The sequence below is a fragment of the Giraffa tippelskirchi genome, chromosome 9 (genome assembly GCF_054371585.1).
Source record: "Giraffa tippelskirchi isolate mGirTip1 chromosome 9, T2T-mGirTip1v1.2.pri, whole genome shotgun sequence".
Taxonomy (NCBI): Eukaryota; Metazoa; Chordata; class Mammalia; order Artiodactyla; family Giraffidae; genus Giraffa; species Giraffa tippelskirchi.
Genome location: NC_137283.1, coordinates 22223734 through 22245647, shown reverse-complemented (window position 1 = coordinate 22245647; position 21914 = coordinate 22223734). Strand labels below are relative to the sequence as shown.

Genomic DNA, 21914 nt, shown 5'->3' with positions numbered 1-21914 from the left:
TGAAATTTCCCTAACTTCCTGGTAAGCTGGGAAGGCTTAGCTTAAGATTCTTACGCCCATTATTTTAATAAAATTTCCTTTGTTATTGGAAGACATTATATATCAGGTGCCATATATACTTAGTGACAGTACTCCTGTTGCTTTAAAGTAAAAAAAGTTATGGCCTACATATTTGCTCTTTAAAGATTTGAGCCTATGTGCTTTCAGTAGGTGAAGAGGTAAACAGCACGAAGTATTGTTTATTTCAGCTGCTGTATTCTGACATTTTATAACTAACTTTCCTTTCTGTGTAGCCAGTCAGAGCATCTTTGTGCACTATGGGCAAATAGCACTTTTGGACCTTGATAACACAAAAAAGCATATTTCTGTTAAAACCCAGATAAGAGGAAGTGTGACACACTCAGTGTAACGGGGGCTATGCTGCAAGAAAGGGAGCCTCAAAAACATCTGCACACAGGTCAGTAACTGAATGCTTATGAAGTAACGCTTAAGATATTTAAGAACTAGTAAGGTATGTATTGGACGCAACATGTATTTTACAATTCCTGCTGTTCTATAGGACATATGCAGATTAAGCTATTAGAGGTCTGGTTTTGTCAGGTTAAAAGACCTTAGATTAGTATTATATGCGTATTTTATATACCAGAATATTTTATTTGCAAGAGTCAGTAAACAGTACAGAACATTCTGAGCTTACACTCTTTCAGGGGTAAATGTAAAAGCAGTGTTTCCTTACTACAGCTGGGTTGGATGTAGAGATGTGCTGTGTTACTGAAAAAAAAAAAAACACTGGAATCCCTTTAGAGGCAGTTTTGGCCCAGTGTAAGACTAGATGAAAAACAGTAAAGTAGTCAAGTCATGAAAACCCGAGGTGGTGGTTAGTTGTAAAAAGGTAAAGAAAGGTTAGGCATATTTTAAAGAATCAACAGTGAGCGTTCTTAAGTTGCTTTTCGTTTACTCTCTTTACATAAATATGCAACATGATACTCAATTTAGGTTTCGAGTCGAGGCAGTCAAAACCATTGCATTCATTGCATTTTTGGAAAAATAAAATATTGGTAAATTAAAATGCAAGAAACTTTTAACAGTCCATTTTTGGCCACATACATTGTACCTAATTAGCTGAACTTTTCCCAGTGAATTATGTAAAGCAGTGGAGGAGTATTAAATTACATCAATGTGAAAGGACCCAATAAACCCCTTGAATGTGTAAGCAAAGAGGTAGGTGGCAAATCTTTCTGTCTAGAACTTTATCTTACTTCTTACACCTAAAGTATCCACATCTGAGTAGATATTTTACATTATTTAAACAAACGTTTAGTTTTGCTTTTATAGTTTACTTACAGAGTTTCTTCACTTTACATTGAACAAAATAGCCTATGAAACACATCATCACCTCTAGCCTGTAGGAAAGAGACGTGTTTTAGCATCTGTGCTCCACAACAGTCTTAAGTTCAGATTCAACTTTGGAACAGAATAACCAAACACTGACCAAATACACGAGATATTACTATTCACTAACAAAAAATGTTATGAAAACTTTTATTTTGGGGCTCAAACTGCATATTATAACTCTTTATTTTCAAAATTTACAAATCAGAAACCAAAGAAAAGGAACAAAGCCCTTTTAACATTATACGCATTTCCTTGCCGCTTTCAAAAAGGAACAGTACTAGAGCTTGGCACCCTGCCTTCTGGAACGTCTGCCCTTTGGAGCACTGATGCAAACACATCATTCTGTTCCATGTATCAGGATCAAATAAATGATGAACTGCATTAATTACAGCAATTTATAGGAATTTCAGATTTGTTTTGTGCAGAAAACATGCTCACCAGTTTCACAGACGTCTCATGTCCTCTCAGTGATAATACTACCAGGCATATCAAGAGTCCACAGGATAACGGCACCAAGCTCCTAAAGTAGGTATTCCTGAAAACCAAGTATTCTAGACTGCTTTTCATCTTCTTCAATAGAGTATCTTAGTTTTAAATCTTGAAATCCTGTTCGACTAAGAAACTGCAACATTCCATGTAATGTTGCTTTTTACTTAGGTATGCATCAAAAGCAGTAATTTCCAAAGCAGATCTGGTGTTAGGATACCAATGTGTTAAGTAACCTTATCTCTACTGTATTCATTTATAAGCACAGTATTACTTTGTCAGGGCTTATGTCATCTTCCGTATCTGGGATGGTGGGCAACAGCGCGGATCGAGTCAAACCCCAGAATTTCTGAGGTGACATGTCTTTCTTGGTGGCTGTAAATTTCCATCCAATATGGCTGGCACAGATCCTGCACTGGGCAATAGTCCAGGCATACCTACGAGATGAAGGAAAGGTAAATCAGCTCAGGAAATGCATCTCTGTATCCCAGCCTATCACCTCAGAAACCTGTTAGACAGATCGTCTAGTAGCCAAGTCCCAAGGATGGGGAAGAGCAAAGGCAGAGCTGTGATTTTATACAGTTCCCTGAAACAGACCTCACAAAAAAGATTTTCTGATTTCTATCAAGTCATCATGGTAATGGTAATGCATCAGTGTTTATAAAGTTATTTGATTATGCTCTTAAGCCATGCTTAAATTTTTTCTCCAATGCCAAGGAAGAAAAAAAAAAACAATTGTTAATTAATACAGATGTCTTTGTCCAAATTGCTGGTTGCCAGGAGCACATTGTAAGTCGTAGCAGCATTTTCTTAGTTGGTTTGCAATCACCTATACAAATACACACTTCTTCTGTGAGTTTAAACTGGGGATGGAAGAGGTAAGTGTTTCTCTCACATAAGATTTAAGGACTGCTTTTCTAAAAGAAGAATGGTTTTGTCACATAATTTATCCAAAATATAAGCCCTGGCATTAGAGGAAAAAAATCCCAAACAAACCATAAGTCACCCAAACCATATAATGAAACTTTTTCTCCTGGGATCCATATTTAGTATTTTTATTAACCAGTTAATTCTATTTTGGGCCAGTCCAAGTGGCATGGTTCTAGGTCCAGAATAACAAATATAGTCACTAAGCCCTGCTCAGCTTGCCTCTTTCAAAATCAAAAGGCTGAGTCGGCATTACGGCCGAAAGGATCTCACAAGTTCTCAGGTAGTGTCGTAGGTCCCACAGTCAAACTTTGAAGGTCAGCAGGCTAAAGCCAACAAAAGCAAAGCCTGCAAACTAGACAAAAAGCTGGGTTCTGCATGTTTTGTGTCTATCACTGCTTGGGTAACAGTTGCTTAATTTTACACATTATAAAATACAGGTATACAGTGGACCCTTGACCAACACGGGGTTATGATTTATAGTCAGTCCTTGTATCTGCAATTCATCTCTGCATCTAACGATTCAACCAACAGAGAAGCAGCCAGTATTGTATTTGGCTATTGAAACATACCTGCATCTAAGTGGGAAGTGAGCAGTTCAAAACCATGCTGTTCAAGGGTCAACTCTAGTTTTCCTGGATCATGAAACAGTTGATATTTCATTTTCCTGTCAGCTCATTCTGAAGGGGTGTGGATCAACCGCATAGTTGATGTAAGAACTGCAGCTGCCACCTGACAGTACAGTGAGACTGCGCAGGAATAACTTTTTCCAGCCACTCGTGAAATGAATCTTTAAATAGCTATTCATTTCATGGCCTATTTCTGATTATCAATTCTAGCAACTCTGCTTAATACTCTTTTCAGTTTTACTGCCCAGTTAAAGCACGCACACACACACACAAAACCCAAAAGGGGACGCCACTACATTACCCAGGAAACCAGCTGTGGTCTGTAGAAGGCCGGCCAATCAGATTCAAGTTGCAAGCCTTATATACAGTAAGCGTCTCATGCACGTATCCGTGAGGGTTCACATAAGCTGCCATTGGCCCACATAAAGATAAACTAAAATAGAGAATCAGTGCAGAGGAGAGTCAAAATGGGGGGGGGGGGAATCTAACAAAGTTCACTAAGAAACGAAGTTACAAGAGCTCTAGTGTAGTTAAAACTAATAAAACTGGCAACCTCTTATTTGGTGTATGTTTTCCCTTGTGGCTCAGCTGGTAAAGAACCCACCTGCAATGCGGGAGACCTGTGTTCAATCCCTGGGTTGGGAAGGTCCCCTGGAGAAGGGAAAGGCTACTCTCTCCAGTATTCGGGCCTGGAGAATTCCCTGGACTGTACAGTCCGTGGGGTTGGAGTTGCAACAACTCGGATGCAACTGAGTGACTTTCGCTATATGTTTTCCATGATGACAAAAAGGAAAGTAGTACTAGTTTTTAAAATCTTCCTCAAGATACCCACTGTAATATACAGGAAGCTCAACCTGCCCAAAAAGGGTGAGAGGGGAAGTCCAATAAAAAGGTTCCATTTGGTCACTCTTGGGCATCTGAGTACTTTGCAAACAGCAGTACTATGTATCACACAGCATCAGTACATGTCCAGAAGCATGTCCTGCTTTTATCTCTGACCCCATGTGGTGAAACTGATATTTGAGTGAAGCAGTGCATACAGCCGAGGCATTCCTGCTACGTCCCTAAGTGCTGAGACAGATACAGTTGACAGATTTTTCACAAGGTTGAGTGGTCGGGAGGTTTTCCTTCACCAGGCTCACTCAATTGCTGTGAATTAATCCCGTCCACACCCACTGCTGTTCTGGTACCCAGTCAGGAGAAGTGTCTTTACCTACCACTGAGGTAACTTCCCATATTTCATTTGCTGAGTATTTGTAATTTAATGGAGGGAAATATATGGGGAACAGAAATACAATCTTGCCTGTTGTTCTGTTACGGCAGTTGGGAAAATGTAATAAAGAGCTCACCTGAATATTTCATTTTTGGTTGTTATTTCTGTTTCTTGACATTGTTTACAGCAAAGTGACGTACACTAAAATATTTAAGAGAAAATTAGTGGGGGAAATGCTCGAAGTGTTGATTCCTCTAACTATAGCTTTAAAGATGGAACAAGGAAGACACAAGCTGACATATTCACCAAACTAATGACCCACTAGGATACACGCAGGAATGCAAAACAGTGATCTCAAATGAAATGTTTAAATAATCCTTTAAAATATTTTTAATGCAAACCACAATTAGTTCTCTATTTCCATGACTACATGACTAGACACCCTACAGACAGCCTTGTTGGTCCAAACAGTGCAACCCACCTCCCACCCCAGACAGAATGTGAGCATCCAGACATTCATTACTCACTTTATTCATAATGTCTAGTTCACAGCGAAGTCGTTGGATTGCACTACCAATTTTCAGGAGCTGAATTCGTAATACATCATCAATAGGAAGACAAGCAGCTACTCTGTAAGAAAAATCTTAAAGACAAGATAGGTTTTTCAAACTTTTAAACTTATGAAGCAGATACATATCAGATAACTTACGAATGCAATAACATCCTTTTCAAATAAACCCTTCCCAGAGAATACACTTCACACAGTTATAAACAATACTAAAATGTATCAGCTCTCAAGTGTGTATATATATATATATCTTAAGGATGTAACTTCTTTTCCCATACTTGTTTTTGTAAATGTCTTAAACTAAACATGGAATCAAACCCATGTTATTAGAAGTCACTTATTTACTAAGAGATTAGAAAAATAGTTAAATTGTACCTAATTAACAGCTATGTAAATACAATAGTAAGTCTTGGAACTAAGGTGACCTTTAAAGGCACCCTGAAGACCAAGGAAAGGAGTCTTTATACCCAGATAGCATTTCTGGATGCAAGCCATTTACTGCAACCCGAGCCTTTTATGCCTAAAATAGGAATGCTCAGAATTTAAGACCCTTGTTACAATTAACTAAAAAATACTCATTTTTCTTCTGTAATTGATGAAAACAAATGTGTATGCTTTTTCAGGATAATAAAAAAAATATATTTTTTGGTTTCATTAAACAGAAAACTCACAAAAAATTTTAGCAAAACATCACAGGAAGAAATTTTTCATACCTATTGGATTTGAAGGAAGAGAATCTTCTTTGAGATTTTCATCCCATTCGCGTAGCTGTTTCTTGATTCTATCCATTAAGGTTTCCTTGTTTGAAACGAGCCATAGTAAGGTTCACACACTTTTTACACTTCACTGCCAGCTTTTCAACTCAATAAATCTAACATATTAGTAGCAATAAAGTTCCATGTTCTCTCACACAGAAATGACTGCAGCCCCTGCTTAGCGAGGCTGGCCTTCCAGCCTCTCCCCCCTGGGTCTGGCTTCTCAAGGGCCTCTCTACCCCCCTCTAGGAAGCCTTTCTGCGGGCCCCTCTCCTCTTCCCCCCTCTAGGAAGCCTTTCTGCGGGCCCCTCTCCTCTTCCCCCCTCTAGGAAGCCTTTCTGCGGGCCCCTCTCCTCTTCCCCCCTCTAGGAAGCCTTTCTGCGGGCCCCTCTCCTCTTCCCCCCTCTAGGAAGCCTTTCTGCGGGCCCCTCTCCTCTTCCCCCCTCTAGGAAGCCTTTCTGCGGGTCCCTCTCCTCTTCCCCCCTCTAGGAAGCCTTTCTGCGGGCCCCTCTCCTCTTCCCCCCTCTAGGAAGCCTTTCTGCGGGTCCCTGTCGCCTTCCCCCCTCTAGGAAGCCTTTCTGCGGGTCCCTCTCCTCTTCCCCCCTCTAGGAAGCCTTTCTGTGGGCCCCTGTAAGCTGCACTAGCACATGCTACCTACACACCTTACCAGGTACTATCTCCGACATCAGAGCGCTCTTTTCACAAGTGGATGTAAAAAAATACTCTTGTCTATTATGTACTTGTAATGCCTCTTAAGCTGCTGAAGAGCAGAGTGAACTATCGTTTCCTTCAGTGTTGCCCATGTGCTGAGTGCTCACAACCCCCCAGTTCAGGAAGCCCAGAGCTCCAGCTCTCTGGGCCGATTCCCAAGGGAAGACTAAGACCCTCTGCTGCATCCCAAGACAGTAACTACACCTTTACCCCCTTTTATACTCAGGTTCTGCCCCAAACCACAGAAAAATTAACAGAAATCAGGCTTTGAACACAGCCTGTGTTTATGACCTACATTCTGTGAACTATCCCAACAGTCTCTTACTCAATTTTTCAAGCTGTCATGACGCCTAATATAAAAAATTTGAACTGCAAAAGCACTCGTGACTAATACATCAATTAGTACACTAAAAGCAGGAAACAGAGGTGGGCATACCTGTTTACAAGAGAACTAAAACACTATTAAGGATTCTGTATTTTTCTAAATGTAACTGTAACTTGACATCAAAATTTTAAATGCTTAATGCACCCGAAGATGCCACATCTTGTTCTGAAGTTATAAGCCACTATCCACTGACAGAAAACTAAAGATCTATAGGTTAGAAGTCAGGCCTGCCCAGCAGAATGATTCCTGCCTGTTCCCCTTAAATGAATGGCACCAGTTCCAAACATAAAACGTCATTTGTTCCGTCTAATGACCCTTCTGACAGGGCTTCTCCTAGCAGCAAAACGTTCAATGTAAGTTACTTACAGCATCATATAAGGAATACAGCCAGCGAGGCCATGAAGTCAAATTTGCACAATGAAACTTTCTCTGAAAAGAAAACAAAAGTCACTTAAATACCATAGAATCAAGATCTTGGGGTAGAAGGAAACACATTTAAAAACTTATCTTGGCCCACGAAGACATTCTAATTTCAAAAAAGATGAAAAAGTTTGTAGAGAATCCCGTAAGAGATGATTATATTTGACAAAGATGTTTTTACTTAATTCCCGTAAAATTTCAGTAACTGATGGGAAGACTTAATAATTAAGACGTCAGTCCTCAGAGTATATATTCAATGTGATACCAATGAATTGGAATTCAGAAGTAGTTTAAAGTTCATCTGAAAAAACAGATGTGTAAAAACAACCAAGAAAATCTGGAAAGAGAAGTGTTACACAGAACACGGACACAGTGCAAGGATGCACTGCAGCAGTGCTGTTAATAGCAACAGGTTGGAAACAACCTAACCATCTATCAACAACAGTCCAATATAATATGCTTACACTAGAGAAGATTCTACACCTGACCGAAGAAAAGTACAAAATATAAAGAATGATCCCATTTTCTCTATATACAAAACAAAGCCTGCACATCTACAGACATGTTAATTTTGTACAGAAGCTGTTCACTGACAGAGGGCATGCCACCTGAAGCTGGGTGGGGAAGGGGTGCTGTAGCTGTGAGACCAAACAGTGGTTTACATGATGACCAAGGGTGGTCCCTTGTGTTAGGTCCTAGCACAGTCAGCAATGTAAATGATACAAATAATTTATCCAAGTAATTGAAACATGACAAGTTTTTGTTTCCTTCCTTCATTTATCAAATCCTGCTTGCTTGTAAGAACTGGAGTGGAATGGTGAGCTTTTTCTAGATTCTGAGGCTTGTAAGCTCATAATGGAAGATACACAACTACAAGCTTACAGTGTGTGCTGGGAAACCATTCCTCTGCTTGAGGAAGTCTCTGCCCACACTACACTTAGCCTACCATTTCAGGACTTCTCTTTCATACAGAAATACTACTGCTCTTACTGCTACTCTTATTGTTACTCTGGAACAAGACAAAAACAGACTCTAATGTTCCTATGCATAAGGTAATAAGCAATAGTAGCCACACAAATCTTGAAAAGAGAAAAGCTGTGATGGGGTTAGTGGTCACACAAAACTTACAAAACTACAAACTGTCCACAGTTACATAACAGTATCCTAGTGGGGCACAGACAGACTGATCACCGAGCAGAAGAAAAATAAAGTAAAAAACACGAGTCTGGTCTATAACACAGCACCTTGGTGTGCTGCGTGAACACAGGAGCCTTTCAGAAAATGGTCAAAGGACAGTGGGTAGCTCTGCCTGGGACAGGTGCTGGAATCATACCAAGAGAAACCACACATGGATGAAAGCTTACATTCTGATGTCATTAAGAAAAAATGAAGTCAAAAGTAAAAAATGGCACGTTTCATGGATGAATGAAGATTCCTTCACACAGGGAGGTATCTCTAGCTATGATTCAGAATACAGAAGTATTAAAAAAAATTCAACTATATGACCACCGAAGTACAGTTAAAAGACAAAAATGACAAACTAAATGTTTGAGACTAACTGCAGATAAAGGGATAAGCTTCCTTTACACACAGGTAAGTGTAAAGAACGAGCCATAAACAAAGAGTGGGGGTGAAGACAATTCCAATTAAAGAAAATATGAAATGCTCTTAAACAGAAAATGTCACAGATCATTCACATTCAGAGAAATTCAAGTTAAACCTTCAACAAGCTCCTGTATATCACTTACCAGATCAGCAAAAATTAAGCTGGATACTGTACAGCCTTACTGAAACACTGACAGAGTACAGATAGGAACAAACTCCTTAAAGTAAGAAACTGTGAAAATGCATGTCAACGTTACAAATGCAGTTGCCCTGACATCCAATAATCTCACTTCTCAAATACTGACCTATATGAAAGGTCATCTATGTATATAACTGAGTCTAGGTCCGTCATTAATACAAAGAATACTGTGCAGCTTTCAAAACAAGGAAGAACTGCTCTGAAAACTAAAAACAGAAGAATCTCCTATACTCTTAAAATAAGGTGCAGGACAGCATGGATCCTCCTACATAAGAAAACGAAAGAAATAAGAATATTTATCTGTGTTTTCATAAAGAAACTCTGCAAGAAGACTGAGAAGCTAACCTGTGAGCTCCTGTTTGAGGGTCCCGCCCTTGAGTTACACTCAGTTCTTTCCTGCTCCGTATGAGAAGCAAAAGCTTATCAATTTAGCGGAGACCAGAAAGATGAGCTTCCATCACTTTCTTATTTCGTTTCCACATTTACTTTTTTGCACTTCACACTCTTTTCCCATTAACATGGAAGGGCTTTATAAATAAGCAAATGTGTGGGCAAGAGAGAGTATCCTCAGAAACATATACACTGTATTCTAAGTAGGTTTAAACAACATTTTCCTCATTTTGAGAATTTCGCTATAGTAAACAGTTAAGAGAAGAAGACACTGTGAGAAGAGGGAATAAAGAAATAAGAGTTTTAAAGATCGAATCACTGAATGAGAAAAGTTTCCAGACAGAAGTGGGTTTGGAAGAGCACTGCCTGATTATACTGGCCTAACTTCTCAATCCTTAAGGACACTTTCTCCAGTGTTGCCTTGTCAGAATTGAAGATAACCGAAGCGAAAATACTTTTGTCATTTCAATTGTTTTGTTTTCAATGGCAAACGTTGAGAGGTTATGTACACACAGTTTCAAGGTCAACTGAATACACTTCAGGAAAACTCCACTCCACTCCTAGATCCTTTAAGTATCATTTTCTGGTGGAAAAGTGGGTGGCTACCCAATTAGAGTGAGTTATTTAAGAGTCAACTAAGCTTCTCCCAGTTCTGGCCTCGTGAACCGCTTCTCAGACAAGAAGATGCACGAGGCCCTGCTGGGGCCGTGGCAGGTAGAGCAGTCAGATGTGAATAAACTCCACAGAGGGCGGACCCGAGCCCCAGGTCGGCCTGAAGACAAGCACTGTGACAAGTCAGTGTCCGCTACAGGTGCAGGATGACCCCCGAGACGGGCCCAGGGCCCCTGGGATCCCCAGCAGCGCCATCTGCCAGCCCCTCCCCGCGCTCCCCGCCAGGCCGGCAGAACGGCTCCCAGCAGGCTCTGAAGGGAGACAGAGTCTGCAGGACACCCGGAGTCCAAAATAGAGCGGCCAGTGTGTTTTCTTGGCCTAGTGATTTAGATCCAAATTTCAGAACCTAAGAAACTCTACCCAAAGTGTAAGAAACGGAACGCTTAGAAAACACACACAGATGAAGGCACCTGTAGCTCTGAACACCTTTCATATCTTCCTCACTCCTCGGTACCTTCTGTTTAATCCTTGGCAATTCTGAACATGAAGAAAACTGAGGGCTGATGTTTGAGAATCCAGAATTACTGGAGCAATAAGACATCAGGGGAAGGTCAGAGGATCTGGTTCCTAACACCTGACAGCCCAGCTGCAGAGACCTATGTCTGAATTCAATGTGAACAAGCTGGGGTGCTTTAGCCACAGCACAGGAAGGAGTTAATCAGTAATTCACACAAAAGATTTTTACAAGTTCTGTTTGTCTAACCCAAGTTCAGGTTTACGATGGCAAGATCCTGCAGAGAGAACACGGAACTGATTGTCCAGAGCACTGAAGTCAGGAATTAACTCCACAGACTCTCACTCTATCCTCAGAACTTTGCAAAGAGGTAACTTAGGATTTTTAAATGGTTAAGAATTTTTAACAAAAAAATCTTGGTGTGGAAGAACTATTATATAAATGAAATACTTAATACCTCCTGGAAAAAATGTCCAATGATTGAAACCCACAGCTATCTAAATCCTGAGAGGCTATATAGGCAGTGCCCTGACACAGTGACCTCGCCACACAGCATCTCAGCACCACCCACTGCCGACACACTCCTGGGTAGTGTACTAAACGACTCCACACATTCCAGAACACCCCACACAGCCACGTACAAAAGTGCTGTCCTCCACAAACTCACTTCAAGTTATGCTGAAAATGATGAAGGGCAAAATCTCCCACTGTGCTACTGGTCAAATAAACATGATTTAAAGTATATGTAAAGCATCTGTATTGGGGACATCCCTGGTGGTCCAGAGGCTACAACTGTACTCCCAACGCAGGGGGCCCAGGTTTGGTCCATTGTCATGGAATTAGATCACTCACGCTGCAACTAAAGATCCTACATATGGCAATGAAAGATCCTGCATGCTGCGATTAAGACCCAGTACAGCTAAATAAATAAAAAAATAGATTAAAAAAATAAAGCATCTATATCAAGTCTGAAAACAAAAGTATTGCACAGCTTTACAAAAGTTACTGTAAACTTAAACTGTTTGCTGTTTAGTCGCTAAGTCACGTCAGACTCTGTGACCCCACGGACTGCAGCCCGCCAGGCTCCTCTGTCCATGGAATTCACCAGGCAAGAATACTGGAGTGCCTCTCTCTAGAGGATCTCTCCAACCCAGGGATTGAACCCTCATCCCCTGCATCTACGTCTGCTTTACTGACTACGCCAAAGTCTTCAACTGTGTGGATCACAATAAACTGTGGAAAACTCTTCAAGAAATGGGATACCTTACTTGCCTCCTGAGAAATCTGTATGCAGGTCAAGAAGCAACAGTTATAAGTGGACATGGAACAACAGACTGGTTCCAAATTGGGAAAGGAGTACGTCACGGCTGTATATTGGCACTCTGCTTATTTAACTTACACGCAGAGAACATCATGAGAAATGCTGGGCTCGATGAAGCACAAGCTGGAATCAAGATTGCCAGAAGTATGAATAACCTCAGATATGCAGATGACACCACCCTTACAGCAGAAAGCGAAGAGGCACTGAAGAGCTTCCTGATGAAAGTGAAAGAGGAGAGTGAAAAAGCTGACTTGAAACTCAACATTCAAAAAACGAAGATCATGGCATCCGGTCCCATCACTTCATGGCAAATAGATGGGGGAACAATGGAAACGGTGGCTGACTTTATTTTTTGGGGGGGCTCCAAAATCACTGCAGATGGTGACTGCAGCCATGAAATTAAAAGATGCTTACTCCTTGGAAGAAAACCTGTGACCAACCTAGATAGCATATTAAAAAGCAAAGACATTACTTTGCCAACAAAGATCTGTCTGGTCAAAGCTATAGTTTTTCCAGTAGTCATGAATGGATGTGAGAGTTGGACTATAAAGGAAGCTGAGCGCCAAAGAATTAATCCTTTTGAACTGTGGTGTTGGGAGAATATTCTTGAGAGTCCCTTGGACTGCAAGGAGATCCAACCAGTCCATCCTAAAGGAGATCAGTCCTGAATATTCATTGGAAGGACTGATGCTGAAGCTGAAACTCCAATACTCTGGCCACCTGATGCGAAGAGCTGACTCACTGGAGAAGACCCTGATGCTGGGAAAGATTGAGGGCAGAAGGGAAAGGGGACGACAGAGATGAGATGGTTGGATGGGGGACGACGGAGATGAGATGGTTGGATGGCATCACTGACTCGATGGACATCAGTTTGAGCAAGCTCCTCAAACTGGTGATGGACAGGGAAGCCTGGTAGGCTGCAGTCCATGTGGTTGCAAAGTGTCGGACACGACTGAGCAACTGAACTGAACTGAACTGCTGCACTGGCAGGCAGATTCTTTACCGCTGGCTATTACCTCAAATTAGGACCCTAGGATAATCTATATCAAAATTAAAACCTTCGATACTCAACAAAGAGAAAAGGATGATTAGTACAGTTTTTTTCCTTTAGGGAGAAATCATAAATATTAGGTATTTTATACTCAAAACTGATAAATCTCACAGGTAAGTACAAACAAGCTTCACTGGTGTTTGTTCGAGAACGATCTAGCCAAAAGGATATACACAGGAATTAATGCCCCAGAGGCAGTACTTTTAAAGGGCGCCTAGTCCCAAGCCAGTTTTGGTGATGTCCATATCGCTGCACAAAAACAGGCTGCCTTTCAGAAGTCCACAAGGAGCAAAACAACTACCACTGCGTACTCTCCCGAACTCTGCCTCTGAGTCCAGGTGTTTGTGACTCAAGAGCCAAGCATCTCCTGTGATCACCATTTAATAAGCGTTTCCTGCAGCATTTACAATTACAGTGAAATAATTCATAACTTGAAAGGCATAATAGCGGGAATACCTCATAGTACTGTAACATTTTACTTGGTTTTGCAAACTGCTCTTACATCAACAGCTGCCTATGAAATTTTTAGAAACTCCAGCTATGAACAAATGCAACCACAGTATTGCTCAGAAGATGTCTGGGGAAGGAATCATGAGAGTTGTTGGTGTTCCTTTCTTTTAAACAGGAAAAAAGCAACCTGTCTTCGCTTTTTGAACATGCATAAAAAAATCAGTTTCTCACCTTCTGGTATTTCTGCCACCATTTATATGAACACTGGTCTTCCCATGAGACAGGTTTTGAAGGAAATATCTGGCACTTATTGAGGGATTCTAATTGAACTGCAGACATGGTCGAAGGCAACACACACTCAGGAAGAATTTGCACTTTAGCTTGCTGGATTCTAAAATAAAGAGAACCAGGCACAGTGTTCATTTTTAGGATAAACTAACTCCAGTTACTAAGTTTTAAGTGTTATGGATAGTTTCAAGTACTAAGATTTTCAAGGTTTTCTTTTTTCAACATATTCATCAGATCCTGATATTAAGATACAAGAAATTTTCAAAAAATACTGTGGTTTATAAATCATACCAAAGTTAAAACCAAAGGTAACCAAAGATTTTTCTATATCACTGTGGAATGGAAAACACTATTTTTACATTTCAGACAAAGCCTGTAAATGAAATAAAGTTAAGAAATCAATATACCAGCAACCCCTAATGTGTTGCTACTTCTATAACAATTTCTCATTCTTGGACACCCCATCCCTCCCCTCACCCCACTTCTCTATGTGACCCAGCTCTTACATCTGTCCCTTCTTATGAATCACCTACCCTAAGAAGCAGGTAAAGGAAGAGAAAATCAAGAGCCCTTTTACATGGATAAGACTAGAGAATTATATGTAGCCTTATTTCTATGTGCGTTCCTTCTCTCATTCCTAAACATTCACCCCGAATATGCAAAGAATCAAAGTCCATATTCTCTTTAAAAATTATTTCTACTCATATAGTAAAGTCATTCAAAAATGCTACTTGAGAATATCATTACTGCAAGTTATCTTCTCATGAATCAATGCCAAAAAGGCTGTACCCCCAAGCCATTGTCTTAGGAGGCACTGACAGAATTATCTCCTATGATAACTTTTCAAATGCAGAAAGTATCAACACATCCAAATGCTGGAACGAAAAATACTGTCTCAGACGGAAGAAGTCAAATATATTACAAGTCTCTGCTTCACTACTGTTCACATTCAGGAATTCTAAAATGGTCTTTCATTGTGACTACTGTCTCAATCCACAAAAACTTATGACACTTTAATACTTCTTCTGATTTATTAAATGAAAATAGCTAAACGTGTCTGAAAATATGCAGGTTTACTGTCATGATAGTATTAGACACACTCCACTAACTTCATTTCTGTCCTGCAAGCTCAAATTTAAGTCTACATGACTTTGGAAAATGGTAACATAAATCTGACTATGTTCAAATGTTCTTACGTTATTAGAGCTAATTAAAAACAAAAATAACTAAATAATCATGTTTTCCTCACCTAATTGAAGATTTTATTATGATACAAAGATTAATGCTGCAAAAACATCAGCTTAGAGATCGTTTTAATAATTAGTGTACACAGGCTGTCTAAATTGCCTCAAAGGGTAAAGCACTGCTCTCTGTTCCTTTGTGAAGCACCCCCAGGGTCTGCTGTACACATGGCTGGTTCTTCTCCCAGCAGCTGAGTTTTGGTTTTAACGTAAACTAGTTTTGTTTCTTCCCAACCTGTTTGTGGCAGCTGTTGTGCAATTATAGCTATATAATTTATATAAATATGTTTTGAAGTAGAAGGAACTTTATAAAAAATTTTATTCTATTCAAGTATAGGTGATTTACAGTGTTGTGTTCATTTCTGCTACACAGCAAAGTGATTCAGTTGTGTATGTATACACATTCTTTTTCATATTCTTTTCCATTATGGCTTATTATTATGGTTATTGAATATAGTTCCCTGGGCTATATAGTAGAGCCCTGTTGTTTTGTAATTTATGTAAATACTATGGCAACCAGGAAAATGAGTACAAAATTAAAACTGCCTTAATGAAACACTAGCTTAAGTCAAAAAAATCCTTTCGAATCAGGTTCAGACAATTCTAACAGGGACAAAAGTGCATGAATCTGGAAGGTTTCACTGCTCAAAGCCCTTGTGAGTATCTTTGGAATCTCTCTAAAGAAAAACTACAGGTATGCACTGCAGACAGATGATGCAATGAAAGCAACTAATGCAAGAAAGACTAATGTCTTACCATCAAATGTAAAATGAATGAAGGGGCATTTACATATTTTAAGTTAAAATAAAATGTTTAGGATATATATAAATTTATATATATACATATTTTTATGAGTTCTAGTTTTAACAACCTTTTGACTAAAAATTACTCACCTCAATTATGATAGGTATGAGAGCTTCTTTTGTAATTACAAATAGAGTATTAATCTCCTCTTCCTCTCTACATGTTAAGAAATACTCAGAAATTTCTAAAATAGTCTTACAGTGATTCAGTGATACATTTCTACTTTTTTATTAATTTTTCAAAAAAAAATTCCATCTGTTCAGAAGATGTCAAAGAAATACAGATGTGACTTGGAAAGGTCAGAAGGCAGCAGTACGCCTTGTTTACATGAAGAGTCTTAATAAGACAAATCACTATCATCTGGTCCTGCATTACAGAGAAAAGGAAATTGGCCTGAGCTGCAAATGTCCAAGCGAGGAATTCCGGTTTGATGGGACGAGCACTGGTTTGGAAGTCGGGGGCCTAGAACTCACCAGTGGTGCCCACGAGCTGCACAGCTTTGGGCAAACTACTTATCTTCATCACACTCAGGTTCCTTATCTGAAAAAAGAGGAGCTCGCACTATATCCTCTCTAGTCTCTGCCATCTCACCATTTCCACTGAAGGCAGTTACAGGGCCAGGAGCGCAGTGGACCCAGAGCATTCTCACTCTATGGAGGTCTTTTAAGACAGACATTTTTGTGATAGCCATGGTGGTGAGTCTAAGGAATACTAGGCCCTTTCCCAGTCCTGTCCCACCTGATCAGTTTGACGCTAATCTCTACTTGAGTCCAACGCACATCCGTTTACTTGCTTTCAGAGTCAAGGCTCTATTGCCATCTTGTGTTCAAACTAATTTTCCACAATCACAAGTCACTGATGTCGACAGTCTCAGAAATATACTTTTCCCCAAGTCAATTTGCTATTATGGTTTCTGGAATATAGTACTCACAAATATTGAAAATTTTATAAGCACAAAGGTAGGAAGTACTTTTAAAATGGAACTGTCAGTAAAATCCACAGCACAAACAGCTTGCTGTCTCAACACAGGGCTCTCAGGGGAACGCTCACTCATCCATGGAACACTGATGGTCCTAACTGCAGAACACACAGGAGTTGCATCGACAGGCCTGAGCAGCCTGCATCTTGAGGGACCCAGACACACACCACTACACTGCCAGTACCTGTGTTCAGTGCGGTGAGAGCCCTCGGGGCAAACGCTCTGGGGAAGGAGCAGGCGGGGAGCACCATGGGCTCTGGCACCCACCCCTCCTCTCCTATGCTCGCTCAAGCCCCAAAGGTGGCTGACTTCACTAGTATTTATGAATGCCCACTATGTGAAAACACACAGAAGTTATTGCCCTCATGCAGTTCATATTCTTAAATCTTAAAAAAAAAAAAAAAAAAAAAACCCTCTGAATGTCCTTGATTTCAGGAGACACTACCTGTCCAACACAGACGTCTGACAAGATTTTCAACTGTGACTACAGATAAGAGATCAATTCCCTAAGGCTGGGAGGACCCAGGAATTTGTATCTAAGACTTCACTAGTGATTCACTGGTGATTCTTATGCGCCAGAATTAAGAACCATTCCTATAAAAGGAAATACACAGTGATGAGGACAAATGCTCTGTGGTTTTTTTGGAGGTCTGTTTGTTTAAAAGTGAACTGCATTTTTTAAAATGGAATGAGGTATTCATTCCTCACTAAGGAATGAGGTATTCCTTAAATTTGTGAAAAAAACTCTAACATGAGAGTCACACCAAAATGGAAGTGCTAGATAGAACAGTAAGAGACTTTCTAAACTGTATAAGGCACAGAGATGACAAGCACTTCCTGACCACTTAGTAAATATATGCTCCGTTATGGGTGACAGAACATTTGTGGTGGAGATGGGCACACAGTGTACATGTTCTCCAACACCCAGACAGAGCGGGTGGCAAGCGTGAGCACCACAGCTCTCGAAGCACCCGATGCTGCACACAGCTCACCGAGCCCTGACTTCCCACCCTCCCAATCTGAAGAGAAGTCTTCAATCCCAAAGGAGCCCTGTCCCAAATGACACTGCCTGTTGGGGTTACATCACTGTTCCGGAACCTAGAGGGGCATCAGAGTCACCTGGACATCTGACAGATGGACACCTGGACAGAAAAGATGCTGTGGCCTCCTCCCAGACTAGTCACTCTCTAAGGATGGGAGGAAGGGCAGGAACTCCAATGTCGGTAGTTTTACTGCCCAGGTCACTATGATGCACAGCAAAGTTAGAAACCCTAGACTGCACTTTGAAAGGGAAAAGAAAAACTAGTTAAAAGCTATAAAATATGAACGTCAGCAAAACAGAAAAAATATAAGAAAACTACTTCATCTTATGATGTTTGAGGAGCTTTAAGACAGACAAGTGTTTCTTACCCATCTGACTGTGTCCTGATCTCAAGGACTTTGAATCTCTGTCTTCCGATTGCTTTCACTTTCACAACCTCGATTCCAAAATCCTGTTCTTCTCGGTAGGCATATATCTCTGCTGTTGTTCCAAACTGTGCTTCCCTTTCCTGTACATTACTTCCAAGGTAAATTTTAAAAAGGAAACAGTTTTGAACATTTAATTTTCAAATATGCAAAGCTGACAAAAGCAATACACGTGGGAAAACACTTTATAGCCATCACTCTCACTGCGAAGCTATTTAATTTTATTTATTTTAGAATCACACAGGGAACTGAGATATATAAAGAGGGCTTCAGGAAGTACAATTAGAGCCCACTAGCAGAAGAACAGATTTCTGGTCTTTGCAAATAACCCACAGCTGACAGGGGTTAAACTGTCATTTTCCAAACTAAACATTCTTTTATTCAGCAGATCATCCTTTCTGCCGCTTATCAGCAGCTCTGCACTGGGTTGGGGTGGGGGGGGAGTAGGGACTTCCTGTATCAATTTCCTGCCCCCACCGCTGATTTCCTCTAGTTGTCATTGGACACTTGACATTTAGCTTCAACTTACCACTCATCTACAAGAGGACAACTTGGGAATTTTGAGGGACAAAAAATAACTAGTCACTCCTTTGTAAAAACCATCCTTTACAAACAGTGTAAAAGCCCTCTTTTTCTTGAAGACAGCTCTTGAAAATAAGGTTCTAGAAATGTTCTTCATTACATATTAATGATTTTAAAACTTTCACATACCAGAAACGTAACTGTGTGTGAAAGTTAAAGCTTGGCTTAGATGGTAATGATCATAGCAAAATACTCCAACTTCCACTTCCAAGCTTTTCATGGAAGTGTTTTACTTCATAGCCTTGTCTACACTTCTATGCAGGCAAAATAGTAGTCAGTTTTGCCTTTAAAACAACCTCTTCTGTGAGTGCACAATAGAGTATTAAAGTCAGTTCGCTCTAAGATTTTACCTGTACGCAAGCACTGCAAAGGTTCTATCCTTCTGAATTAAATTCCGCACCATACTGACTTCTTGAGGACTGAAGAGCTGAAGAGGTAAGGTCTGTCCAGGAATCAGGATCATCATCACCTGGGGCAGAACGGGGATCACTGGGCAGCTGTCGTCGTCATGCAAAGTCCTGCCGTGAAACTCCTCCATGTCGGAGCCCAGGTACTGCAGAACACACACGGGTTCAGTCATCACAGACAGGCCACAGAACACAGCTCAACAGACTCGCGAGCATACTGACAGAGAAACACACGTGGAAGGCGCACGTTTCAACAATAAACCTGCCATATCAGCATCCCACGGGAAAGTCTGTTTGTGACTCCTGGAAGTAGAATTTTCAATTCCTTGTGAAGAATCTCTCATATACAAATTAAAGAGCATTTTTCTAGCTCAAAATATTTGATTTTGACTAAGCCTGACATCTCTATATCTGAAAAGCATCAATGACAAGTATAAAATGCTAGTATGTTAAATAACACCCTGGAACCCTGCAGTACAGAGAATAAGCAGTACTTTAATAGTTCTATTACTAGCCAAGATATAAGGAGGATGCTAAGTGTGCAAAGAATTACTTGTTACTTGTAATAGACAAAGTACCAAACTGCTTAGAAATTACAGCTTAATACTATTTATCAGTTGGCAAGAAGCCCACATCCTCATCCACGATTTCAAGCATGAGGTAATATCAGGTAATGCTAAAAGCAGTCATTCATTTTCAAGAACTTTTATCTACAGTTAAATGCACACATCTCTCATACTAGATCTAATACAAAGTTACATACTGTATGTGATGTCGGCAAACTAGTGTCAAAATTTATGATGTTTGGTTTCTTGGGTTCTTTGATATCCTGGTCTTCAACTTCCATTTCAATTTCATCTTCTTCTTCTTCCTCTGCTGTAAAAGTACAGTATTATAAGCAAAAAAAAAAAAAAGCAGAGGCATGGAGATGTAAAGCTATGTTTTGTTCAAATACATAATTCCTTCTTAGGGATTCCAGGCCCGTGGGAAGGAGTTCTTATGAACCCCACACACACTTGGGAATCTCGACAGCACAGTGAAGAGGCAGCCAGAGGGCTGGGGCCTAGGCTGGGTCTGCCTCGAACTACTTTTCTTAAATCAATGTTTAAGTTTAGAATAGTTTAAGACTTACAGAAAAGTTGCAAAGATGGTAGAGTTCCTTATACCTCCCACCTGTTTCTCAATAGTTAACATCTTAATTAGCGTGGCACACTTGCCATAACCAAGGAATCAGTGTTGGCATAGTACCGTTAACTAAACACATTTTATTTGGATTTCCTGAGTTGTTATCTAATATGCTACTTCTGTTCCAGGACCCTGTCCACGACACCACATTACATCGAGTTGTCAGGTCTCCCTAGCCTCCTCTGGGCTGATACAGTCTCTTAGACTTTCCTTGTTTTTGATGGCCTTGACAGTTTTGAGGACTACTGGTCAGGCATTTTGTAGAATGTCCCTCAAGTCAGAATTTTCTTGGGGAGGAAGCCCAGGGAGGTGAAGAGCCATTTTCATCATGTCTTATCAAGGCTGCACACTACTGACGTGACTTTCACCTGCTGAAGCTGACCTGGGTCACCTGGCTGAGGTAGTGTGAGTCAGACTTCTCCACTGGAAAGCTGCTTTCACCCTCTTTTCCACACTGGACTCTTCGGGAGCAAACCACTAAGCACAACCCACATCTAAGGCGTAGGGATTGTGTCCCACTTCCTTGAAGGGTGACTACCTGCATAAATTATTTGAAATTCTTCTGCACAGGAGATGTATCTCTTCTCCCTCACTAGGAACCAATTCTGACACAGTAGACAATTCATCTTACATGATGACACCCTAGTTTCCTCATGTGAAAAATGACAGACATGAACAAGACAATCTCTGTAAAGTTTTTTCAAATGTTTTTCAAGAGTTTCTAGAGAAAACAGGAAGGAAGGAAAGAAGAAAGGGCTAAAAAGTAAGCAAATTGCTAAATAAACTTCTAAATAGATAAAATGGCTTTACAAAATAGTTAACTTTCTGCTGTGTATATCATTATTTAAATCTAACCACCTCCAGCTAGGTTCCTGACAAGAAAATATAAATGTTTTCAATATGGCAACTGCTTTGGACTTTCTATTAATTCCTACAAAGTCCTTAGATATAAGGCTTTGTCAAAGAGTACAACCTAATTATTTCAACTTAAATTCAAATGTTCAGTGATTTAACACTGCATACAAAATTTTCCTAAGAACCAAAAAGAATTCAACAAGAGACCAAGAGATAACAAAGAAAAATCTAAACTGATGACAAAAATATACTGCATCTACTTCCTTGCATTCACAATTCTGACAGCATGGCTTTCACTATGCACTTTTGACACTTTACTGCTCTATTATGCACTCTATTATGCAAAGTTTTAAAGGTCAACTTTTAGCTCTAAGGGTAGAACCCTTAATTTTTAAACTTATATTTTAACTGTTCCAACTTCATCTCAAAATGATTTCCTTATATAAACTAGCCTTTCTCCTATATATGGCTGAAA

The 21914-nt window shown here is 40.1% G+C and overlaps 2 protein-coding genes across 9 annotated transcripts in view; one reads left to right on the top strand and one right to left on the bottom strand.

Annotated features, from left to right (window-relative positions):
- Positions 1-4798, top strand: part of TRNT1 (tRNA nucleotidyl transferase 1) — an 89235-nt gene extending 84437 nt beyond the window's left edge. For all 5 annotated transcript variants that reach the window (XM_081528215.1, XM_081528213.1, XM_081528216.1 and 2 more), the window contains one exon: positions 294-4798. The gene's annotated coding sequence lies outside the window, so the exon portion shown is untranslated. The remainder of the gene's footprint in view (positions 1-293) is intronic.
- CRBN (cereblon) overlaps positions 1529-21914 on the bottom strand; it is a 30851-nt gene continuing 10465 nt past the window's right edge. For 2 of the 4 annotated variants that reach the window (XM_081528198.1, XM_081528200.1), the window contains 10 exons: positions 20163-20275; positions 19343-19545; positions 18354-18503; positions 13863-14022; positions 7436-7498; positions 5932-6016; positions 5178-5293; positions 4787-4851; positions 3739-3870; positions 1529-2318 (listed from right to left, as the gene is read on the bottom strand). In XM_081528198.1, the coding sequence (XP_081384324.1) occupies positions 2138-2318; positions 3739-3870; positions 4787-4851; positions 5178-5293; positions 5932-6016; positions 7436-7498; positions 13863-14022; positions 18354-18503; positions 19343-19545; positions 20163-20275 (1268 nt within the window). In that variant the 3' untranslated portion in view covers positions 1529-2137. The remainder of the gene's footprint in view (positions 2319-3738; positions 3871-4786; positions 4852-5177; positions 5294-5931; positions 6017-7435; positions 7499-13862; positions 14023-18353; positions 18504-19342; positions 19546-20162; positions 20276-21914) is intronic. The other 2 variants (XM_081528199.1, XM_081528201.1) reach the window with 1 other exon arrangement.